The 21,599-nt window shown below is 37.0% G+C and overlaps 4 protein-coding genes across 24 annotated transcripts; 3 read left to right on the plus strand and 1 right to left on the minus strand.

The window, feature by feature from the left end:
• Positions 1 to 3,368: 3,368 nt before the first annotated feature.
• LOC140967640 (uncharacterized) lies at positions 3,369 to 4,664 on the plus strand. Its single transcript, XM_073428328.1, has 3 exons — positions 3,369 to 3,497; positions 4,011 to 4,077; positions 4,338 to 4,664. Exons 1-3 carry the CDS (start codon positions 3,411 to 3,413, stop codon positions 4,592 to 4,594), a joined length of 411 nt encoding a protein of 136 aa, XP_073284429.1. The 5' UTR covers positions 3,369 to 3,410; the 3' UTR covers positions 4,595 to 4,664.
• Positions 4,665 to 5,986: 1,322 nt separating this feature from the next.
• LOC140967636 (uncharacterized) lies at positions 5,987 to 7,628 on the plus strand. 21 transcript variants are annotated; one of them, XM_073428314.1, is made up of 3 exons: positions 5,988 to 6,751; positions 6,782 to 6,865; positions 6,896 to 7,628. In XM_073428314.1, the coding sequence occupies exons 1-3, from the start codon at positions 6,214 to 6,216 to the stop codon at positions 7,387 to 7,389; spliced, it is 1,116 nt and encodes a 371-aa protein (XP_073284415.1). In that variant the 5' UTR covers positions 5,988 to 6,213; the 3' UTR covers positions 7,390 to 7,628. The 21 variants fall into 21 exon arrangements, with proteins under 21 accessions (XP_073284409.1, XP_073284415.1, XP_073284416.1 ...); XM_073428315.1 differs by having other exon boundaries at positions 5,988 to 6,739; positions 6,770 to 6,865; XM_073428321.1 differs by having other exon boundaries at positions 5,989 to 6,715; positions 6,770 to 6,865.
• A 27-nt stretch (positions 7,629 to 7,655) lies between these two features.
• On the minus strand, positions 7,656 to 9,484 carry LOC140967639 (F-box protein At2g02240-like). The gene is made up of 3 exons (XM_073428327.1): positions 9,149 to 9,484; positions 8,415 to 8,524; positions 7,656 to 8,254 (listed from the first exon to the last, which is right to left on the minus strand). The coding sequence occupies exons 1-3, from the start codon at positions 9,407 to 9,409 to the stop codon at positions 7,876 to 7,878; spliced, it is 750 nt and encodes a 249-aa protein (XP_073284428.1). The 5' UTR covers positions 9,410 to 9,484; the 3' UTR covers positions 7,656 to 7,875.
• A 6,523-nt stretch (positions 9,485 to 16,007) lies between these two features.
• LOC140967528 (uncharacterized) lies at positions 16,008 to 21,256 on the plus strand. Its single transcript, XM_073428106.1, has 8 exons — positions 16,008 to 16,445; positions 17,425 to 17,859; positions 18,067 to 18,438; positions 18,879 to 19,088; positions 19,446 to 19,817; positions 19,891 to 20,134; positions 20,239 to 20,386; positions 20,571 to 21,256. Exons 1-8 carry the CDS (start codon positions 16,319 to 16,321, stop codon positions 20,946 to 20,948), a joined length of 2,286 nt encoding a protein of 761 aa, XP_073284207.1. The 5' UTR covers positions 16,008 to 16,318; the 3' UTR covers positions 20,949 to 21,256.
• The last annotated feature ends 343 nt before the right edge of the window (positions 21,257 to 21,599 follow it).

Below are 21,599 nucleotides of genomic sequence, written 5' to 3' on the forward strand. Positions count from 1 at the left end.
CATATTTTTGTTTTTTTTTATAAAAAAAATGTCATATTTTTTAAACTGTCTATATATAATGTTGACTGCTTTTGCTTGTAAAATCGAACAATAGATTCTCAATTTTATATTTAATCTTAATATACTGTTTATTGTATGTTTGTGCTAATGTGTTTGATATTTATACTTGTTCTTTATCGTATATATAATCTCAACATCTCTCCTACCTATGTGGGTAAATTCGTTAGAATATATTTTTAATTACTATATTCATTGAGTTATTAAGAAAATGAATGTCGCCAAACAGAATCAAGATTTCCCACAAACGAGTATGTCTCTTTTGAGACGGTATCACGGATCTTTATATGTGAGACGGGTCAACCCTACCGACATTCACAATAAAAAGTAATATTCTTAGCATAAAAAGTAATACTTTTTCATGGATGACCCAAATAAGACATACGTCTTACAAAATACGACCCGTGAGACCGTCTCACACAAGTTTTTGTCCCCATTAAATTACTTATACAACTAAAACAATCAAGTTAAAATAAATTTATAACTTGTATTAAATTCATGGGTTTTTTTTTAAAATAATTTAAATTTAAAAAATTATTTCAAAAGTAATTTAAAAAAAAAGGTTGGACGAAAATACCTCAATCCGTGCTTTGTAAGCGCGGACGCTGCTAACGTTGAACAGCGTCCGTACTTACAGAGCACGGAAGCCGCGCCACGGTGGAGCGTCCGCGCTTAGCAAGCGCGGACGCTCCTACGTGGACCAGCGTCCGCGCTTGTAGGTCCATGTATGCATGGTACGTGCTTACGGCGCGGACGCTCCTACGTGGACCAGCGTCCGCGCTTGTAGGTCCATGTATGCATGGTACGTGCTTCGTAAGCACGGACCCTGTATATTGTAATTTTTTTTAATCTTTATCGATTTTTATTGGTTGTTGAGATTATCACCTTCCACATGACGCTGCTCCATTCGACCGCCTCTTATCTCTGACCATTTCAGCTTTTTATCTTATCTCCGACATTTCAACTGAAAGCTAAAGATATGAATTTTCACGTGAACTACAATATTGTAAATCTGAATAATTTTCGCTTTTTTTCTCCTATATAATTGATAAGAAATGCAACGAATGAGTTATCAATTTTCTCGTAAATTTTCTTTCAAATTTCGTTAGCAATGTCTAACATCGACGCACTCTTATATTTTGGTGGTCATATAGTTAGCGATAATGGATCAGTTGAATATAGCATTCCATTTGTTAGACCGATACGAGTGTTACGATCTATTAATTTGATGGAGTACTTAGCTGAAGTTGTGCATAAAATGTTAGCAATCGATCCAGCGAATTTTTCTATAAAGATGTCAACAAAGTATTCATTCATGGAGAGAGCATCTTGACATGAAATTCAAGTCCATCTCGTTGATGACGATGCTTTACAGTTTGTAATGCATTGTGACAATATGCATATTTTGCATCTGTACGTGGAAGCAAATTCAATTGAGCATGATGTTGGATTTGGTGATCCTGAATCATATGTTCCACATGTATCCGATTTAGGTTTCTATAACCAACCCGGTACGTCTACATATGGTGGTTTCCAGGAGCAAGAATCTTATGTTCCACAGGTTACTGAAGGACTCGGTAATATGAGTTTCGATGATGTAAGTGGGTCTTGGGATCAATATATCAATGTCTCGTCGGAACAAATTAATGCTCCATATTGGCCGAATCCAACATTACATACGAGTGCTAGTTGTCCGGATCAGGCCAATAATGATGATATTTGTAGGACTGACTCTGAACCCGATATGTCATACAGCGAGTCTGAAGAAGAAGATGTGAATGTTGATAATGAAGTGAATACTTTTACAAATCCTGATGAGGGGACATCATCTCGACAACCACCGCGTGACACATTACATAGGCAGACCGTACCATTTCTTTCAAACACTTCTGAAATGCCATATTTTTTCAACAAATTTTTGGGGAAGAACCTGCTGATTCTGTCGATGTACCTTCTGAAGTGCAATCAAGCTATTACAATCCGGATAAGGGTGAATTATGCGTTAATATGTTATTTAAAGATAAGAATGATCTTATTGCATCTGTGAAGGATTATTCAGTCAGGGAACATTATTCCTAGCAGTTGCAAAAATATTAGCCTAGTAGACCCTCCTTGATAGTCAGGGAACATTATTCCTCCAATAATCATTAGCGCAACACAACGAGTAAATTTCACAACATCTACTTCCGAAGTATCATCATTAACAAGGTTAGACATACAATAATCGTATAGTGCAGTCATAGAAAGATGACCACCTTTCAAATGTTTTGATGCTGGCAAAAATCCCAACATATCCAAACATATGTGTTGCCATTCCTCAACTTTATGTGACACATCTACTCCAGTTACTGCTTCTCCATCACTTGTTAGCCCCCAAATTATTGAAACATCTTGTAACGTGACTGTTGCTTCACCACATGTAAAATGAAACGTGTGTGTTTCGCGTCGCCAACGTTCAACAAGAGCAGTAATCAAATGATTATCATACACTTGAGAGCCACATTCTAAAACTCCATAAAAACCCATATGATTTAAATATACCAGTACACGATTGTGTAAGTAATTATCAGTATATAACTTCCAAATCAAATTGTCTGACCTCTTCACTTTCATAATATCATCGACGGTCAACGAAGAAACTTTTGATGACATATGTGTCGCTTGTAAATAGAGGACACTGGAATCTTCTGGATTTCGATTATCTGCCATTCTGAAATATGTTGTAGATTTTCTCAACTTCTTCTCAAAAATTTTTCAGAGCGTAAAGGATAATCTGAAAATGCAAAAATGAGAGGGGAAAAAAAAGAGAAGGAAAGAAGAAGGAATCCAACAGATAAGAGGTGGTCGAATGGAGCAGCGCCATGTGGAAGGTGATAATCTCAAAAAAAAAAAATTACAATATACAGGGTCCGTGCTTACGAAGCACGGACCCTGTATACATGGACCAGCGTCCGCGCTTTGCAAGCGCGGACGCTGGTCCACGTAAGAGCGTCCGCGCTCTCCACCGTGGCGCGGCTCCGTGCTCTGTAAGCACGGACGCTGTTCCACGTTAGCAGCGTCCGCGCTTACAAAGCACGGATTGCGGTATTTCCGTCCAACTTTTTTTTTTTAAAATTACTTTTGAAATAATTTTTTAATTTTAAATTATTTTTAAAAAAAAACCCTAAATTCATGTTTTTATTGTACAATTTTTTTTATACATAAAGTATTATTAAACATACATATCGAACTATAATTCCAAGATTTGTAGCATTCAAGTATTTATTTTATATATATAACTATATATTTCTAATTCAGAACATCATATATATCGAGAGGCTATAATTTGTATAAGATTCTAAGAAGGAAAACAAATGGCTTCAGCAAGCAAACGACTTAGCTATTCTGAGGTTTCTGTTCATAACAATTCTGAAGATTGCTGGGTCATCATTAATTCTAAGGTGCTCTAAAAGTTATTTCTTTTCCAACAACTTTTCATATATGTTTCGATTCGTAAATTATTTTTTATTATCATTTTGTGATGGAAATGGTGGAGTTTCGGGTTTTTACTTCTTTAGTTCTGTTGATCAAGAAATTATTTCCTCATTGCAAAATATATATATTCAAGGAATTTTCGGAAATTTCAGCATGAAATCCTGTTTTTAAATTTCCCCTACAACACAATTGGTCCATCATTCTTGCTTCCGCGATAATTATTATTGAATCGTCATCGATTTGGACGATGAATCGAGGTATTTCAATTGATTTTTTGATGATAAAATCGTATTTAAAGAAAATAATATATGGAATTTAGGTGTTTTTATTTTTAGTTATTGAACCATCACCAACCTCGTCCCTCGATCTTCTACCGTTGACCGCTTTCGATCAACCAATTTATTGGGATTCATAAATGTTTTACATTTTAATGATAATTAATTATTTTTTTAAAATTATTTGCTAAACTTCAAATACAGGTTTACAACGTGACAAACTTCCTGAGCGAGCACCCTGGTGGCGATGAAGTCTTATTGGAATCAGCAGGTATAAAATATAAATATATCTGAAAAAGTTAATTTTGTGACACGAATTTTCTATTTAACTTGATCTATAAAATAATATTATTTTTATGTTACAAATATTACTTTTCACTTTAAATATGAATATATATATATAGAACTACTATATATATGCAACGATAAATCTGTTTATTAGAAATGATATTATTTCAACATATTTAATTTTTCTTAATCTACAAATTTTGTATCTGAAATATAACATGATAGAATAATATAATTTCTCAGGCAAGGATGCGAGCAACGAATTTGAGGATGTCGGCCACGGGAGCGCGGCCAGGTTGATGTTGGACGAATTCTACGTTGGAGAGGTCGATCCATCGAGCCATGAAACGAGATCGAATTCAATGTGTAGTGCATCCTCAGGCCATGTTAGAGCAATCACGGACAAGCAACTGGAATCGGCTAACAATCGTCTTCTGTATTTTGTTGTGGCTTTTGCAATCATAATTCTTGGTATGGGGGTCAATGTCTTCACCCCATAAAGCCAGAGTTGTTGATAAGGTCGAAGAAAATGGACTTGGACATCAATAATTATATATACATATAATAAGATTATTTCGTGTACCTAATCTAATTAACTGAAATATTGTATGATTTTTGTTAAAATAGGTCTCTTGTACAATTATCTCACGGAGCTATATTCATAAAATGAGTTGACCCGATCCATATCTATAATAAAAAAATAATATTTTTGACATAAAAAATTAATAATTTGCATTCATATAAACATATATCACGCAATATTTCGCAATGACATAATTAAACAAAAAATAATAATTTTGTGATGAAAAATAATATTTTAGACATAAAAATAATATTTTTCATCGTCGGATCAAGTTGGTGATTCTTTTCACACAAATATCATGATTTTTTTTACGTTTTATTAATAATATAAGCTATGCAGAAAGTTAAAATAAATAAATCAGTCATATTCATGACGATCCTTTAAGATTGGGCACTTCTTCTTTTGAGTTTAAATTTAGAAATTGATTGCATTCCATTTATCTTATCGCTATTGTAAATACCCGATCGATCAATTTTGGATTCAAATTTTTTTACTTTGTTAAGGAGGATGACATTGCTGATTTATGTAGTTCTTCTTCTGGGAAAAAAATGGATACATATCGAGTGTCCGTTCATTTAAAACTATCTGAATTTGAATGTAAGGGTTCCAACTAATACTACTTATCCAATGTAGATTCCAAAAGTTGGTGCGTGTATTTAAGAAAGACTAATAAATAATTTTACGTACATAAAATTCGAATATTTTCCCAATGTCAGTGCCCGAGGTTTGAGCTAAAAAGACACACAGGTCACTAAAATGTATACAACCATCGTTGGTTTTATCAAGAAGAGATGGAGTTTTTCTAAAAACTAATTTCGAGAAAGATAATCAGAGAGGGTAGCAGGAAAGAGTAAAAAAATTAGATAAAATTAATTAAAAATCATATACATCAAACCAAACACTCAGCAAATGCAAGAACAGTGAACAAGAATTCTTGTACCGGTAAAGCTTGAAAAAAATGAAGGATACATAGCCTAGGAATACACCAACCCGCTGCTTATGCGCAGAAAGTCAAGTGTTATTTATTGATCACGCGTCTGATCGAGCTGTGAGACACTGAAAGAAACTAAAGAAAGTAGATGCCCGCGCAGTTCAAATGACATCGATCGTTTGGTTTAAGTATTTATCAGATCTAGAAAACAATACATTAGGTAATCATGTGATCATTTAATTTCACTGAAAATGATCAACTTTTGAAAACGAATTAAATAATTGTAATCAACTTGTGGGTAGGAGCAGAATATCAGTATATATCCAAAGCTAATTAATTGCGGAAATCAAGAATAATGCTAAAAGCAATATAATTATATATAATTCTTCCAATTTAGCGAGTCTGGAAACAGGTGACGGTTGGAAAATATTAAATATTTTGCCCGATTACATTGCAACATACATTTACTGCAATAAAGTTGGGCAGGCGAGTAATAGAGGACCTACCATGTGGTTTGAATTTGATGCATGCATTTTTCAGTATAAATAGTGCTTTGAATGGGAAGATCGAGAATTGTGTGGAGGTTAGGTTTCGTTTAACAACTAATGATGAGTGGATTTTATCGTGCATTTGTGGGTTTTTGTTTGCTGGTTTTGGTTTCTGATTGTGCTGTTTTTGGGGATGTCAATGGAGGTTATGATGATGAAAAGTTGCTACCTAGGCCTTTTCTGCCCAGGCCTTTCTTGAAGCCACCATTGTTGCGCAAACCTCTTCCTATAGGGCTTGGGGGTGGTATAGGTGGTGGAGGTGGGTTGGGTGGAGGTGGTGGTTTGGGTGGTGGGGGAGGGTTGGGTGGTGGGGGAGGTTTGGGTGGTGGCAGTGGTGGTGGTTTGGGTGGTGGTGCTGGACTAGGACATGGCGGAGGTCTAGGTGGTGGTATTGGTCACGGAGGGGGGCTAGGTGGAGGTGCTGGTCTTGGAGGTGGAGCTGGTGGTGGGCTTGGACATGGTGGCGGCCTAGGTGGTGGAATTGGTCATGGCGGGGGGCTAGGTGGAGGTGGAGGTGGAGGTTTAGGAGGTGGAGGTGCTGGTGGTGGACTAGGTGGAGGTGCTGGGGGTGGACTAGGTGGTGGTGGTGGTTTAGGTGGTGGGATTGGTAAAGGTGGAGGATTAGGTGGTGGGATTGGTAAAGGTGGAGGATTAGGTGGTGGCATTGGTCACGGCGGCGGACTTGGTGGTGGCGCAGGAGGTGGACTAGGTGGTGGTACAGGCCAAGGTGGCGGACTAGGTGGAGGTGCTGGTGGTGGAATTGGGAAAGGTGGTGGTGGAGGTTTAGGTGGTGGGATTGGTCACGGTGGAGGACTCGGTGGTGGTGCAGGAGGTGGACTAGGCGGTGGTATAGGTCATGGTGGTGGATTGGGTGGAGGTGGAGGTCTCGGTGGTGGTGCTGGTGGCGGACTAGGAGGTGGATCCGGTGGCGGTTTGGGTGGAGGGGGTGGTTTAGGTGGTGGTGGTGGAGGTGGACTTGGTGGTGGAGGTGGATTTGGAGGTGGTGCTGGTGGAGGTGGAGGTGGATTTGGAGGTGGTGCTGGTGGAGGTGGAGGTGGAGGTGGATTTGGAGGTGGTGCTGGTGGAGGTGGAGGTCTAGGAGGCGGTGGTGGTTTCGGTGGTGGAGGAGGCGGAGGTTTTGGTGGTGGTGGTGGTGGTGGCTTCGGTGGTGGCGGAGGAGTAGGAGGTGGAGGCGGCTCGGGCGGTGGTGGAGGTTTTGGTGGTGGCCATTAATCCGTCTATTCTTGTGTTAAAGAAATTGGTCCTTCGTAATTTAAACATGCAAGATTATAATTTGTGATCGTAATGAAACAGTATTTAACGCTATGTCGTTCTAAATAATTAATTAATATTCTTAGTTATACATGATTGATATACTTAAAAGTACTTAGAAGAGATCTCTTTCGCAGAGATATGTGCTGTCCTTTCCGCTTTTGCATTAAAAATTTCTATATTAATTTACATATTGATTATTCTCTCTCTAAATTATATAAAAAAAATTTCCACAATGTATTTCCTCTCTTAAATATTCTTATTCGTAAAAGATAAAACGAAACATAAAAAATAAGTGACCTTGAGAATCCAAGATATCGCATATTAAAGTTTACAAAATGATAATATATAGTAAATTACAGAATAAATTGTATATAGTTTTTGTATATTACTAGCTATACATATAATACTTGTACATACGGAATGCCTTCAACCATTTTTCCCTTTCTATATGGGCCTAAACTCAATGCCTTCAACCATAAGTCCAAACTTTCCATGGGGATTATTAATCTCAATCAACCAGACCTCTACTTCACCATCATAATCCTCATTCTTACTGTAAAACTTTCCCATTTCGATCTCCATCCATCCATCATCTCTCATTTTCGCCATTTTTCCTGTTTCTCGACATTCTTTGTGCTCGCTCCTTGTATTTTCATCGTCGATGAATCTGACTACCGTGCTTGATGATTTAAGGCCATCCATCTTCTCAAGCCAAAACACTAAATATGCAGCATAATGGGCATTCTTTGACAGAAGTCTAGCTTTTATTCTTCCTTGGATATGGATCCAACCTACAGATCGTAGCCTCGCCACTTCTGCAAATCTAAAGTTTTTATACATAACAAAAAAAAAAAGATATTACGTATTATGCAAACAAAAAAATAAATGTATGTGCATGTATATATAACTCATAGATAAATTGCATTTTAATACATATGTATGTAAGCATTTGCGTATTATTATTATTATTTATGGATTCGAACCTGGAGTTGGTGTGTGGGATGAAATCCCAACAACCTTTCCATGAAATTTGAAGTTGTCTTGCTCCAACCATAAAGCATTTCTTCCCATCTCTCTTGTGAAGGGAAAAGCTCTGATTACATTTCACAAAATTTATAATCACATAAAAACTTAGCAGTGATATATAACAACAATTAATTTTATTTTTCTATAATTATTATAAATTAATCAGAAGGCTGATATATAGCAATAAAATATTGACGTATGATCGATATTATTGTGTCTTTCGTGTAAATTAATAAATGGATCATTTATAATATAACGTAAGAGTGTCAGTTTATCAATAATTGAGTCCTTTTTTTCGATAAAGTGGTACTGCGTGCATGGGCCATGGCTTTTACAATAATTAAGTGCAACAATTTTTATCAAATAATTTGGTGTAATTGTACTTTTTGTCAATGAATTACGTTATGCAAGAATAGGCGAGAGTCGTCAAGGATCTCAAAACTTAACAGCAAAACAAAAACAAAACACCACCTCCGATCCGGGATAGTACAGTAGATGAACAACTTCTTTAACTTGTGTATATTAATAAATATAAAATATATAAAATTCCATTCATAAGCATGCAGAAGAATGTGAAATATAATTAAACGATAAATGAAGAAATCCATCAACAAACAAATATAAACACTATGTACATATGTATCATATGTAAAGAAATTAAATAACACTGGTAATTGGAGTATTAGCTTACCATTTTTCCTCCATCAACAAGAATAGGAGAGTGACAGAGATGGAAATACAACTCTTTCTTGGTGGCGTATTTGAGAGGAGAAATCGATTCAGAGACAATCTCTTGATATTCAGATGGCAAAAATCTCTCCCAAACAGCGTCCGACTCGACTGCCGATTCGAATTCTTTCGATACAATTGATGATCTTGAAGCATCCAAAGGGGATGTAAATGATAGGATCTCAGAAATGCATCCCTCAGGCAATCTCGCAAAAGGGTCCATTCTAATATAAATTTCTCCTTATAATGTTGTTTCCAACTAATGAATCAAGATTGATTTGAAGAGGCTATATATGGAGTTTTTTTATACTTGTAGTTCGCAAGATAATTATGTAACGTGTTTATATATACTTGAAAAAATGTCAATAGATGTTGAACCAAAAGGACTTTTGGCCTAAATTATAATATTGTGTTTTTTTACCAAACATGATAGACTTCACTCATCTCTCTTCGTCTTTGTCAATCTTGTTTCATACACCTTTCTATTATATTGTTTTATTTTATTGGACGTGCGATCTTATTGTATTTAATTTATTTATCAATGGATTTGCGACTAAAGGTTTCGTGGATTTGGTTCTGATCACTAATTGCTATATGTGTTTTTGTTTAATTTGATTTGGTGTGATCTTATTTATTGTAGTTAGTCAAATATGCATTCTAAACTCCATGCATGGCTTTCAATATCGGACGAACATGTCCCAAGGGGTCAATGGAAGAACTAGGATTTGAAATCTACCTGAGCTAGAGTCATGACCGACGATTCTTCTCCTGCCAGGAACCGACGACACTAAGGGGGATTGGGTTTGATTTTAGTATGTTTGGGCTCACATATGTTTTCATATTGATTTTAATGTGTTAGTTTTGGGCCACCAGGCTTATCTCAAAGTGGCCCAAAATAATACATAACAAAATTTTTAAAAAACTATTGGGCCACCAAGGTTACAGCCCGGGTGTGCCAACAAGTAGCTCCGCTGCGAGAATGACCGAGATAATGGATTAAATGAATGATTGACTAATAATTAAAATTTTGATTTCCTCTCTGGATGTTTTTTGGAGCGAGTATGTCACACATGATTTGCACAGTGTAATTTACTTGACTAATATTATTTCAGGCTATTGTGTTGATTTTAGAGTTTACCTAGTGGACACTGAAAAATAGCGAATGTGTGTTCCTACGTCATAAAAAAAATTGGACAACGACCATCAATTTATAAAATTAGCATTTCATATTCTAATATTAGATGCAGTAGCATAAATATTATATGTTCAAATGCACAATATAGAAGTAGTCTAATAACTATTAACTAAGCAAACATCGAATATTTGTCCAAATATTCAAATTCACATACTATGAATTTTAATGCAGCCAAGATTTTCGACTACGAGTACTAGAATTTTTTTACAGAGAAGGGATTTATATGAAAAAAAATGTAATATTTTTTATATGTGATCAAAATAAAATATTCATATCACAAAATTGACGCGTAAGACTTTTTAACAAAAGTTTTTATTTACAAAAGAAATATAGGAGGATTTATTCGATCTTTATCTTCACCGTTAAGTTACATTTGTTGATCTTAACATTACCGTTAAGAAATATAGATTCAATAGCATACAACGAGTCAAATAAATTTTTAAGTAGTTTAATGCATAACCCGCTTTTAAAAAATAATTAACGGCTCATTAACGACTCGCCGTTAAAATGAGTGATCCACGAAATCATTGTACACCGATGCCACATGATATAAACTCCTTTTCAGACACTCAACGGTTGACGTGACTGACATCACCGTCTCTGTCCTTCAATGGCGCACGTTAGTCTCACATTACGATAAATACTATTGTGGAAAAGCTGAACACACACCCCGCTCCTTACCCTACACGCCTCCCGTAAAGAAAAATATCAATTGAAGAGTACTGAATACTGATAGCTGTCTGAAGTGAACGACACATTGGCATATATTTACTGATTTTTCCTGTGTCGAGGGTTTATATCGGAGCTGAAATATGCGAAATTTGCCAGGGAATTGTTTGTTTGGAATGGAAACTTGGAGGAATTTGTTGTCGGTGGATTTCAATTCCGGAGNTATCAGCTGAGCCTCTGATGTATCTTAGGGACCATTTCAATGCCTCCCAATGGCTTCGTCCTGAATCTGACATGAACCTGCTGACGAGACTCACAGCATGTGCCAAATCTGGCCTACTACACACCATACCATACATGATACTCCCAACACCACTTGCATAAGGCACAGTTGCCATATCTGCTCTTTCTTGTTCACTTTGTGGTGATTGGTCTGCTGAGAGTCTAAAATGGTGTCCAAGTGGAGTAGTTACAGCTTTTGACTTGTGCATATTAAATCTATGCAAAACTTTTTCAAGATACTGCCCTTGTGTAAGAAATAGAGTCCTATCCTTTCTGTTTCTTATTATTTCCATGCCTAGAATTCTCTTGGCACTTCCCAAGTCCTTCATTTCGAATTCTTTACTCAGTACAGCTTTGATTCCTTGAACTTCTGATTTACTATGACTTGCCACTAACATGTCATCTACGTACAAGAGTAAATAGGCCATGATCCTATCGTTTTCTCTTTTTATGTAAACACAGCTATCGTGGTTGCATCTAGTAAAATCATTCTTTAAAATAAAATCATCAAAGCGTTTGTACCACTGCCTTGGACTTTGCTTAAGTCCATACAAGGACTTCTTCAGTAGGCAGACTTTGTTTTCATTTCCAGCCATAGTATATCCATCCGGTTGGTTCATATAAATTGTTTCTTCTAACTCACCGTGTAGGAAAGCTGTTTTAACGTCCAATTGTTCCAGCTCAAGGTCAAAATGAGCAACCAAAGCAAGAACTAATCTTATGGAGGTGTGTTTAACCACTGGTGAAAAAATTTCATTGAAATCAACTCCTTCCACTTGTGAGAACCCTTTGGCTACTAATCTAGCCTTATACCTTTCCTTTTCAATTCCGGGGATTCCTTGTTTTATCTTGTAAATCCATTTGCATCCCACAATCCTTTGGTTTTTGGGTCGATTCACAAGTATCCAGGCTCTGTTTTTGGTTAGTGACTTCATTTCCTCATCCATGGCAGCTTTCCAGAGCTTTCTTTCCTTGCTGTTTAAAACATCCTTGTAAGTTTTAGGTTCCTCATACACAATGTCCTCTGCCACATTGAATGCGTAGAATATAAGATCAGCATGTCCATATCTTAATGGTGGATTAATAGCTCTTCTTTTCCTGTCTCTTGCAAGAGCATAAGTCTTGATTTCATCAGTTCGCTCATCAGCCTCATGTTCTTGTAATTGCTCTTCTTGAGCTTCAGTTTCTGTTCCACTATTGTGATTATTTTCCTGTGGATTTAAATCTTGAAGCTCCACCTCAATTTGGGATTCCCTTGAATCTGTCTCATTTATGGGATTTTCCTTCTGGTTATGTGTTGGATATCCCATCTTAGTTTCATCAAATATCACATCTCTACTTATGAAACATTTTTGTTCACTTGGTTCTAAACACCACAGTTTATAACCCTTGACACCTTGAGGATAACCAATAAAAATACACCTCTTTGCCCTAGCATCAAGTTTTCCCTGTCTTGTATGAGAGTATGCCCTGCATCCAAACACCTTTAAGTGGCTGTAGTCTACTGGTTTACCACACCACAGCTCCATTGGTGTCTTAAAATTTATAGCTACAGAGGGGCATCGATTGAGCAGGTAACCTGCTGTTACAGCAGCTTCACCCCAAAAGGGTTTTGGTAATCCAGCATTCAATAGCATGCACCTCACCCTTTCCAATAGAGTTCTATTCATCCTCTCAGCTAGGCCATTTTGTTGGGGTGTGTAGGGGACTGTTTTATGCCTGGTTATACCTAATTTTCTGCAGAACTCATTGAATTCATCCGAGACAAACTCTAAACCATTATCCGTCCTTAGGTGTTTTAGCTTAGATCCAAGTTTGTTTTCATTCATTTTGTGCCACTCCTTAAATTTTCCAAAGGTTTCTGTCTTATTTTTCAAGATAATGACCCACACTCTTCTTGAGAAATCATCTACAATGCTCATAAAATATTTCCCTCCACCATGAGTTTGTGTTTGAGCAGGCCCCCACAGATCAGCATGAACATATTCAAATGGTTTGGTTGTTTTGTGAGTTCCTGTTGTGAACTTGACTCTTTTGGCTTTTCCCAAGACACAGAATTCACAAAATTCTAAACCATTCACTTTGTCACCACACAAGAGGTTTTGTTTTGACAATTCAACTAATCCTCTTTCACTAACATGGCCAAGCCTCATGTGCCAAATTCTTGCCATTCCAGTTTCTGAATTTTGTATGGTGGCTGCATTTCCTACCACTGTACTTCCCAGTAATGAGTACAACCCATTTTTCCTTATTCCTTTCATGATGGTCAGGGATCCTTTCATGACCTTTAACAGACCATTTTCTGCTTTAAATGTATGACCATTCATTTCTAATATGCCAAGTGAGATGAGATTTCTCTTGAGTTCAGGAATGTACCTGACTTGTTGAAGCAATTTTTCAGTGCCATCATGCAGTTTCAATCGGATGTTACCTGTTCCAATTACTTTACAACCTTTGTTATTTCCCAGCAGTACTAATCCACCATCCCCTGGTTCCAAAACTTCAAACCAGTCCTTGTTAGGACACATGTGAAAACTACAACCTGAATCAAGAATCCATTCCTTGTTTGTTGCAGTTTGATGAACCACTAGTGCGTCTGCTGATTCATAACCATCTGAGATTACAGCATCACTTTCACCATCGTCCTTTCTATCATGATCTTTCTTCCTATCAGGGCAGTCCCTTTTAAAATGACCTTGCTTGTGGCAATGATAGCATTTAAAAGGTGTCTTGGAATTCTTATTACTGCTTGTTCTTGATGAGTTTGATCTTGATCTGGACTTAGCCTTCTTGTGCCATTTTTGTTCACGCTTTTCTGGCCTACCTCGCACAAATAGGCCATCAGCACCATTTGATTCTTTTCCTTCAATTTTCTTCTGCAGTTCTTTAGCCTTCACTGCAGATTGAACTTCATCAAGGGATATGGTTTGTTCCCTTCCATAGAGCATAGCATCCTTAAAATGATCATAGCTCTTTGGAATCGAATTCAGCAATAGCAGGGCTTTATCTTCATCTTCCAGTTTTACATCAATATTCACAAGATCATCAATGATCTTGTTAAACTCATCAATTTGCTCTGAGATGGTCTTATCTTCTGTCATCTTGAAAGAATCGAGCCTCTGTTTTAGATAGAGTCTGTTGGCTAGAGATCTTGTCATGTAGAGAGACTCAAGCTTTGTCCATATTGCACTAGCAGATTCTTCCCTTGCCACTTCCCTAAGGACTTTATCCCCTAGGCTCAAGATTATGGAGCTGTGCGCTTTATCAAGGATTTCTGCTTTCTCTTTTTCATTTAGAGATTTTGAAAGAGCTGCTTCTCCTTTTAATGCTTCGACAACTCCTTGTTGAACCAACATGGCCCTCATCTTTACCCTCCATAATCCAAAATCATTTAGCCCTGTGAATCGTTCAATATCAAATCTTGTAGACCCCATCGATATGGTTTAGTTTCCCACAGACGGCGCCACTTGTTATAAATGTCTAACAAGTTTGATATTACAAAGAAACCAATCCAAGATCACAAACAACAACGATTTCACAACTCCAGTAATCAAGCACAAAAATAAAAGAAGAACATAGCAATTACGTGGTTCGATCACAAGTGATCTACGTCCACGGGAAGAAGAAAACAATTTTATTTATGAATCAGAGAATATTCACAGGTTACAACTCAACTCTTCTTTTCTTTTCTCTCTATCACAAACCCAATACCCGAGAATCCCAAGAAATTTAGAGCCCTGAGTTTTCCCAGTAACTATTCTCCCTTGCAGCTTGTGTAGGTGGATCAATGGAGTATTTCAGCTCGCCTGAACTCAATCTCAGCTGGGGATTTTTGAAACTCTCTCTTCTTCTTTCTCTACTTGAGCGTAACCGTGAATCAAGAAAAAAACCAGAATCATTCCCAACTGTATTGACGTCTCCACTGATATACCCGTTGGCCTTGACTTCTTTATTGGGCCCCCATCTTGACAATCGATTTATTAGGCCCAAACATTTCAAGTCAATTTAACAGTGTTGATTTTAGAGTTTACCTAGTGGACACTGAAAAATAGAGAATGTGTGTTCCTACGTCATAAAAAAAATTGGACAACGACCATCAATTTATAAAATTAGCATTTCATATTCTAATATTAGATGCAGTAGCATAAATATTATATGTTCAAATGCACAATATAGAAGTAGTCTAATAACTATTAACTAAGCAAACATCGAATATTTGTCCAAATATTCAAATTCACATGCTATTAATTTTAATGCAGCCAAGATTTTCGACCACGAGTACTTGAATTTTTTTACAGAGAAGGGATTTATATGAAAAAAATGTAATATTTTTTCATGTGTGATCAAAATAAAATATTCATATCACAAAATTGACGCGTAAGACTTTTTAACAAAAGTATTTATTTACAAAAGAAATATAGGAGGATTTATTCGATCTTTATCTTCACCGTTAAGCTACATTTGTTGATCTTAACATTACCGTTAAGAAATATAGATTCAATAACATACAACGAGTCAAATAAATTTTTAAGTAGTTTAATGCATAACCCGCTTTTAAAAAATAATTAACGGCTCATTAACGACTCGCCGTTAAAATGAGTGATCCACGAAATCATTGTACACCGATGCCACATGATATAAACTCCTTTTCAGACACTCAACGGTTGACGTGACTGACATCACCGTCTCTGTCCTTCAATGGCGCACGTTAGTCTCACATTACGATAAATACTATTGTGGAAAAGCTGAACACACACCCCGCTCCTTACCCTACACGCCTCCCGTAAAGAAAAATATCAATTGAAGAGTACTGAATACTGATAGCTGTCTGAAGTGAACGACACATTGGCATATATTTACTGATTTTTCCTGTGTCGAGGGTTTATATCGGAGCTGAAATATGCGAAATTTGCCAGGGAATTGTTTGTTTGGAATGGAAACTTGGAGGAATTTGTTGTCGGTGGATTTCAATTCCGGAGGTTGTGGATGCAGATTTTTCTCTGGAGTGAACTGAAATCTGGCCGTTTGGATTATTCGATTGTGCTATTTGTAGATCTGGACAGTCCTTACTTGTTGGTGATGGTGCACTTCGTGAAATTGCTGTCCTTTTCCGGTGTGTTTTATGTGATTTCTTTGAATTTTCGTGCTTTCGTTTGTCAAGAAATTCTCTGTTTAAATTGGCTTTCAACCTTTTCATGACAATGTAGGAAGAGTCGAGTTGATTGTATGAAAATTTGATAAATAGTCGATATCGATGTCTGCTGATTGCTTGAATTGTAACTGTTTGCTTCAGTTTCTAAGAGTTGATTTAAGAATTCTTATTATTTTCCTTATTTAGTGAACCTCTTTTATGTTAGTTTAAGTAACTTGACCTTTAGTTTTTTAGTAAGTGCATTTTTTTATTGTATTGGACTCCATGAGAGAATATAGAGCAAGGAAATTGGAGTTCTCGACCATATTAATAGCTTCATTCGATTGATGAAGGTGTTTTTGGGAAAAGGTCCATGAAATAGCAGTGCTCTGTTTTTCTAACTTTCGTTGGAGCGTGTCATAGGAGGAGTTCAACTTGTAGATTGTTATTTCGAAATGGTTCACGACTAGAATACATCATGATTTGCTTTGTGCCTAAAGAAGTGGGGCTAGGTTTAAGCTTGTTATATCATTTTATTTGAAAAACTTGTCATGTCATGTTAGCAAATCCAAATGCAAACATCTCCACATTATTGGTAGTATAATTTTGGAGAATAATAGGCCCCTCTTGGATTTGAGCTTCCTTGTGTATAGATAAAAAATAGCGGTGAGTGAAACCTATTTTTTCTATTGAATCTATGGAAGTTCAAAGAGGGTAATATGGTACCCCAGACTGAATCAAGAAACATAAAGGATGCTAGATAAATATTGTATACGTATCCGCAAGGGGTCAGTTGAATGTAGCTGAATAAAGTTGGGATGATAAATAAGTTGGCTCGGTACTACTTTTTATACTGTGAATGGCTTTAGTTAATTGTCAGCTGCTGTTAGATTTTTCCTCCATTTTAATAGTTGTTCAGCAACCATGTTTCAACACTTTCTGTATGTAATCTGTATTACAGGGTTGTTACCAGAGGGCTGTTGGTCTGTCCTTAAATCTTTTCTTCTCTTTTGCTGTTTGATATCCATCACCGACGCATATTTAGGAGATAAGATATTAGAAAGAAAAGATTTGTATTCATCCACAGTTCTTGTGGAAGCACGAGCTATGCCTGAGTTTCCACTATCTGCCAATAGACCTCTATCCTGGGAACCTCATCGAAAACATCCAAGTCCTTATGTTGCACCTGCTCAGTCGCCTGGCTATGATCATTTTGTGATTTCTGCTCCCCATTCTAGTTCTCGTCTGTCCATACCATCAATGGAAAAGAGTGGATCAGTGCCTTCCAGCACTAGCCTTCCAGCTCCTCACCTGTTAGAGGTTGCGCCAACTCAAGCTGAAACTAATACTATGCCCACCGGCTTATCTCAGCCTCCACTTTCTCCAAGCATCTCTAGTAAGATTGATGTTCTTTTTCTCCATTTTCTTGCAGAAAGATTTATATTGAATTTATTCTTTGTCAGGCTACCCCCGACTATTTTCTTTTCTTTGGGCGACCAAGAAGGATTATGCTGTGTACTTAGCAATACTCTTTGATCAACATCACTCATCCTCGCTTTTTAATTCTATATTTCATTGTGCGCCTTTGTTTCCCTTTTGGCAGATTGTTGTGGACCAGACACAGTACTAAAACGGGAGAGCCAGGGATGCCACTGTGTTTATCCATTAAAGCTTGATATTCTATTATTGAATGTCTCTTCTAACCCCAATTGGAATCTTGTTCTAGATCAGTTTGCTTCTCAACTTGGTTTGTTGGTTTCACAGATTGACCTTATCAACTTTTATATGGTTAGCGTATCTGGCCTTAATATATCGATGGATATCACTCCACATACTGGTATCAGTTTTTCTGCCAGTGAAGTTACTAAAATAAACTCCTCACTGATGATGCACAAGGTCCATTTAGATCCTGCTTTAGTGGGCGATTATCGGCTTCTTAATATAACATGGTTCAAACCCATGGTATCTTTTCAAGGTAAACTTCATGTTTCTTGTTATTGTGCTAATATTAAATGTCAACCCCTGCTTGTTCACGGTAAATTTTAAATTTTTGACTGTTTATGGTTTTCTATTGATTGGATTGGCGCATGCAAATGGCATAAGAAAAAAATTGATTGACTATCCGAGTTGAGAATATTGATGTTTCTTTACATCTAGTGTCATATGTGGCAATATACCGCCAAATGGTAGCAAACTTCCGTGCTTAGTGTTATTCGAACTTTGCTGATGGCTCGACGGAATAAAGCATTTGGTAGACTGTTGATAACATTAACTCCAATTTCAATATATTTACTGTGTTTTTTAGGTCCGTCTGTTTACTGTACGTCTGTATCTGTATTTTAAATCAAATACATTTCCCCATGACCACCTCAAAAAGAAAATTAAAGTGAAGTAACCATTTTGTTTTCTATACAGCTCCGCTATCTGCTGCATCTCCGGTTGTAGCACCACCTAACCGTCCATCAGCTCCTGCAGCCGTCAATACAAACAGGGAAAAACCGCCAAGCTTAGTTCTTGTCATCGGAATTGGAGCTCTAATCCTGATTATTGCTGTCATCTCTATGGTTATAGTTTGCTTGTGCGTATCTCAGAAAGAGAAGAACGTGGAACCTCCTAAAGAAACAGGTTTGTGAAGTATCGTGTTTTCTGTATTACTGCTTTGAAATTCTTACGTGGTTGATCATTTCTAGATTAGTTTTCTATCATATATTTCCTTGGTTTTTGAGTTTTTTTTAAATAATTTTGAAAGCAAGAAAAATTTCTTCTGTTTCTTTCTGCTCTGCTTTGGCTTTTCTCCTTATTCTTTTATCAGTTATAAATTTGCAGAGCACTATGAAGGCCTTTGTTCCTTTGTTTTCCTCATTTAAGCTGCCTTTAAATTATCAAAAGGACTCGTGGTCATCATGGTCTATTGCCTTTTAATATTGGGCTTCACTTTTTTTTTCTTCTGGGATCTCACTTGCTATTTTTATGGTGTGATAGTAAAACAAAGGACTCTGGAAACAATTCTGGCTGGGGTATCTCTTCGCCATCCAACAAGTGCGCGGATTCTCGCATATGATGAACTAAAAGAGGCCACCAATAACTTTGCTTCTGCTAGTATCCTTGGGGAGGGTGGCTTTGGAAGGGTTTTCAAGGGTGTCTTAAGTGATGGCACACCTGTAGCCATAAAGAAGCTTAGTAGTGGTGGACAACAGGGGGATAAAGAGTTCTTAGTTGAGGTCGAGATGCTTAGCAGACTGCATCACCGTAACTTGGTAAAACTTGTTGGTTACTACAGTAATCGAGACTCCTCTCAAAACCTACTTTGTTACGAGCTAGTTTCAAATGGAAGTCTTGATGCATGGCTCCATGGTAATTTTTCATGATGATAAACATTATTCAAATTTTCACGGTGATGCTTTTCAGCTGAAACTTTATGTTACAGGACCCTTGGGATTAAATTGCCCACTTGATTGGGACACTAGAATGAAAATTGCTCTTGATGCTGCTAGAGGGCTTGCATACTTGCACGAGGACTCTCAACCTTGCGTAATTCATAGAGATTTCAAGGCATCAAATATATTACTCGAGAACAACTTCCATGCTAAAGTTTCTGATTTTGGCCTTGCAAAACAGGCTCCTGAGGGTCGGGCTAACTACCTTTCTACCCGTGTTATGGGAACTTTTGGGTTAGTCTTTTTCTTAACCATGTCTCCACCTCCTTTGACTTGTCCAAAGTCCAAGGTTTTATTTATTTAATTCAACACTTTTGACAATTCCAAATCTTTTACAGTTATGTCGCGCCTGAGTATGCCATGACTGGTCACCTTTTGGTAAAGAGTGATGTTTACAGTTACGGAGTTGTTCTTCTTGAACTGCTGACTGGGAGAAAGCCTGTAGATATGTCGCAACCCACCGGCCAAGAGAACCTTGTGACATGGGTTAGTTGTATTATAAGATCTATCCTCGTTATTTATGATTTCGTCATGTGAAGTCGGTTCTTGCTCTATGTAGTTTATGTTCATCAAGTTAAATTGCTAATTGTCTGTAAACGCATTGATTTGGTTTTTTTAAAAAAAAGCTTGATCAACTCCAGTTAAGCAATTCATGCTACATTGTTTACAGGCGAGGCCAATACTGAGGGATAAGGATCGACTGGAAGAACTTGCTGATCCAAAACTTGACAGCAAGTACCCAAAGGAGGATTTTATTCGGGTTTGCACCATTGCAGCTGCTTGTGTAGCCCCTGAGGCTAACCAACGGCCAACCATGGGTGAAGTGGTACAATCCCTCAAAATGGTGCAACGAATTACTGAATATCAGGATTCTGCTGTAGCAAATTCCAATAACGTACCCAATCTTAGGCAGTCCTCTACGACGTTCGAATCTGATGGTGCGTCATCAATTTTTTCGTCTGGTCATTACTCGGGTTTAAGTGTCTTGGATTACGAAAATATATCTAGAACTGCTGTGTTTTCTGAAGATCTTCAGGAGGGTCGATGAGTATTTTTTATTGGATGGCGCATCGAGCCAATTTAACTATTGAGTGAAACAGTCCAAGTGATGATTGTATTGAAATGGATTGCGCGTTTCCTTCAGGATTCAAGAAAGGATGCCTGCAAACTGTTTTGGTAAGGTCAGTTATTGGTTTGGTCTTTCTTCATGTTGTGTCGAAGGATTGTTCAGTTTTTCCCCCGAGTTCTAGGCCTGTGTTCAGATTTTACTTTGTAAATACTTTTGGTTATCAAACATTTTTATTTTGGGGATCCCGTTATTTTATGCAGTCAATTATAGTATTATGTTTTGATTTATTTATTTATAAATGAATGAATTTCACATATTTATGGAATTAAATTAAATTATACTTGGAATACAAGAGACATTCGTCCATATACGTGAAATCTTCTTATTTTGACGCATAAATCCAATTGTATACAATGTGAGTGCTAACTGCTAACTAAGGTGGGATTAAATTGACGTGTGATTATGTGAGACACACTCACAAAATTAAAATCAACTTTTCATTCTATATTTCTAAATTTAAAATGCAAGAATAATTCTTTGGATCTCTCGGCTATTTGTCACGAACATCTTTACGGGACTTTTATTTCAAATAAATGAAGGCTTGGTTGTATGATTTGTAAGCAGTAAAAT

The sequence above is a fragment of the Primulina huaijiensis genome, unplaced genomic scaffold (assembly GCF_012295235.1).
Source record: "Primulina huaijiensis isolate GDHJ02 unplaced genomic scaffold, ASM1229523v2 scaffold25443, whole genome shotgun sequence".
Lineage (NCBI taxonomy): Eukaryota > Viridiplantae > Streptophyta > Magnoliopsida > Lamiales > Gesneriaceae > Primulina > Primulina huaijiensis.

What these genes read in the sequence shown, in the direction of transcription:
- LOC140967640 (XM_073428328.1), top strand. Translation starts at nt 3,411, where the DNA reads ATGGCTTCAGCAAGCAAACGACTTAGCTATTCTGAGGTTTCTGTTCAT. An exon ending in GGGTCATCATTAATTCTAAG is followed by an intron (nt 3,498 to 4,010) that starts GTGCTCTAAAAG and finishes CTTCAAATACAG; the next exon opens with GTTTACAACGTGACAAACTT. An exon ending in AGTCTTATTGGAATCAGCAG is followed by an intron (nt 4,078 to 4,337) that starts GTATAAAATATA and finishes ATAATTTCTCAG; the next exon opens with GCAAGGATGCGAGCAACGAA.
- LOC140967528 (XM_073428106.1), top strand. Translation starts at nt 16,319, where the DNA reads ATGCAGATTTTTCTCTGGAGTGAACTGAAATCTGGCCGTTTGGATTAT. An exon ending in TCTTGATGCATGGCTCCATG is followed by an intron (nt 19,818 to 19,890) that starts GTAATTTTTCAT and finishes TTTATGTTACAG; the next exon opens with GACCCTTGGGATTAAATTGC. An exon ending in AAGAGAACCTTGTGACATGG is followed by an intron (nt 20,387 to 20,570) that starts GTTAGTTGTATT and finishes CATTGTTTACAG; the next exon opens with GCGAGGCCAATACTGAGGGA.
- LOC140967639 (XM_073428327.1), bottom strand. Translation starts at nt 9,409, where the DNA reads ATGGACCCTTTTGCGAGATTGCCTGAGGGATGCATTTCTGAGATCCTA. An exon ending in TTGTTGATGGAGGAAAAATG is followed by an intron (nt 8,525 to 9,148) that starts GTAAGCTAATAC and finishes AAATGTAATCAG; the next exon opens with AGCTTTTCCCTTCACAAGAG. An exon ending in ATCCCACACACCAACTCCAG is followed by an intron (nt 8,255 to 8,414) that starts GTTCGAATCCAT and finishes TAAAAACTTTAG; the next exon opens with ATTTGCAGAAGTGGCGAGGC.
- LOC140967636 (XM_073428304.1), top strand. Translation starts at nt 6,214, where the DNA reads ATGATGAGTGGATTTTATCGTGCATTTGTGGGTTTTTGTTTGCTGGTT.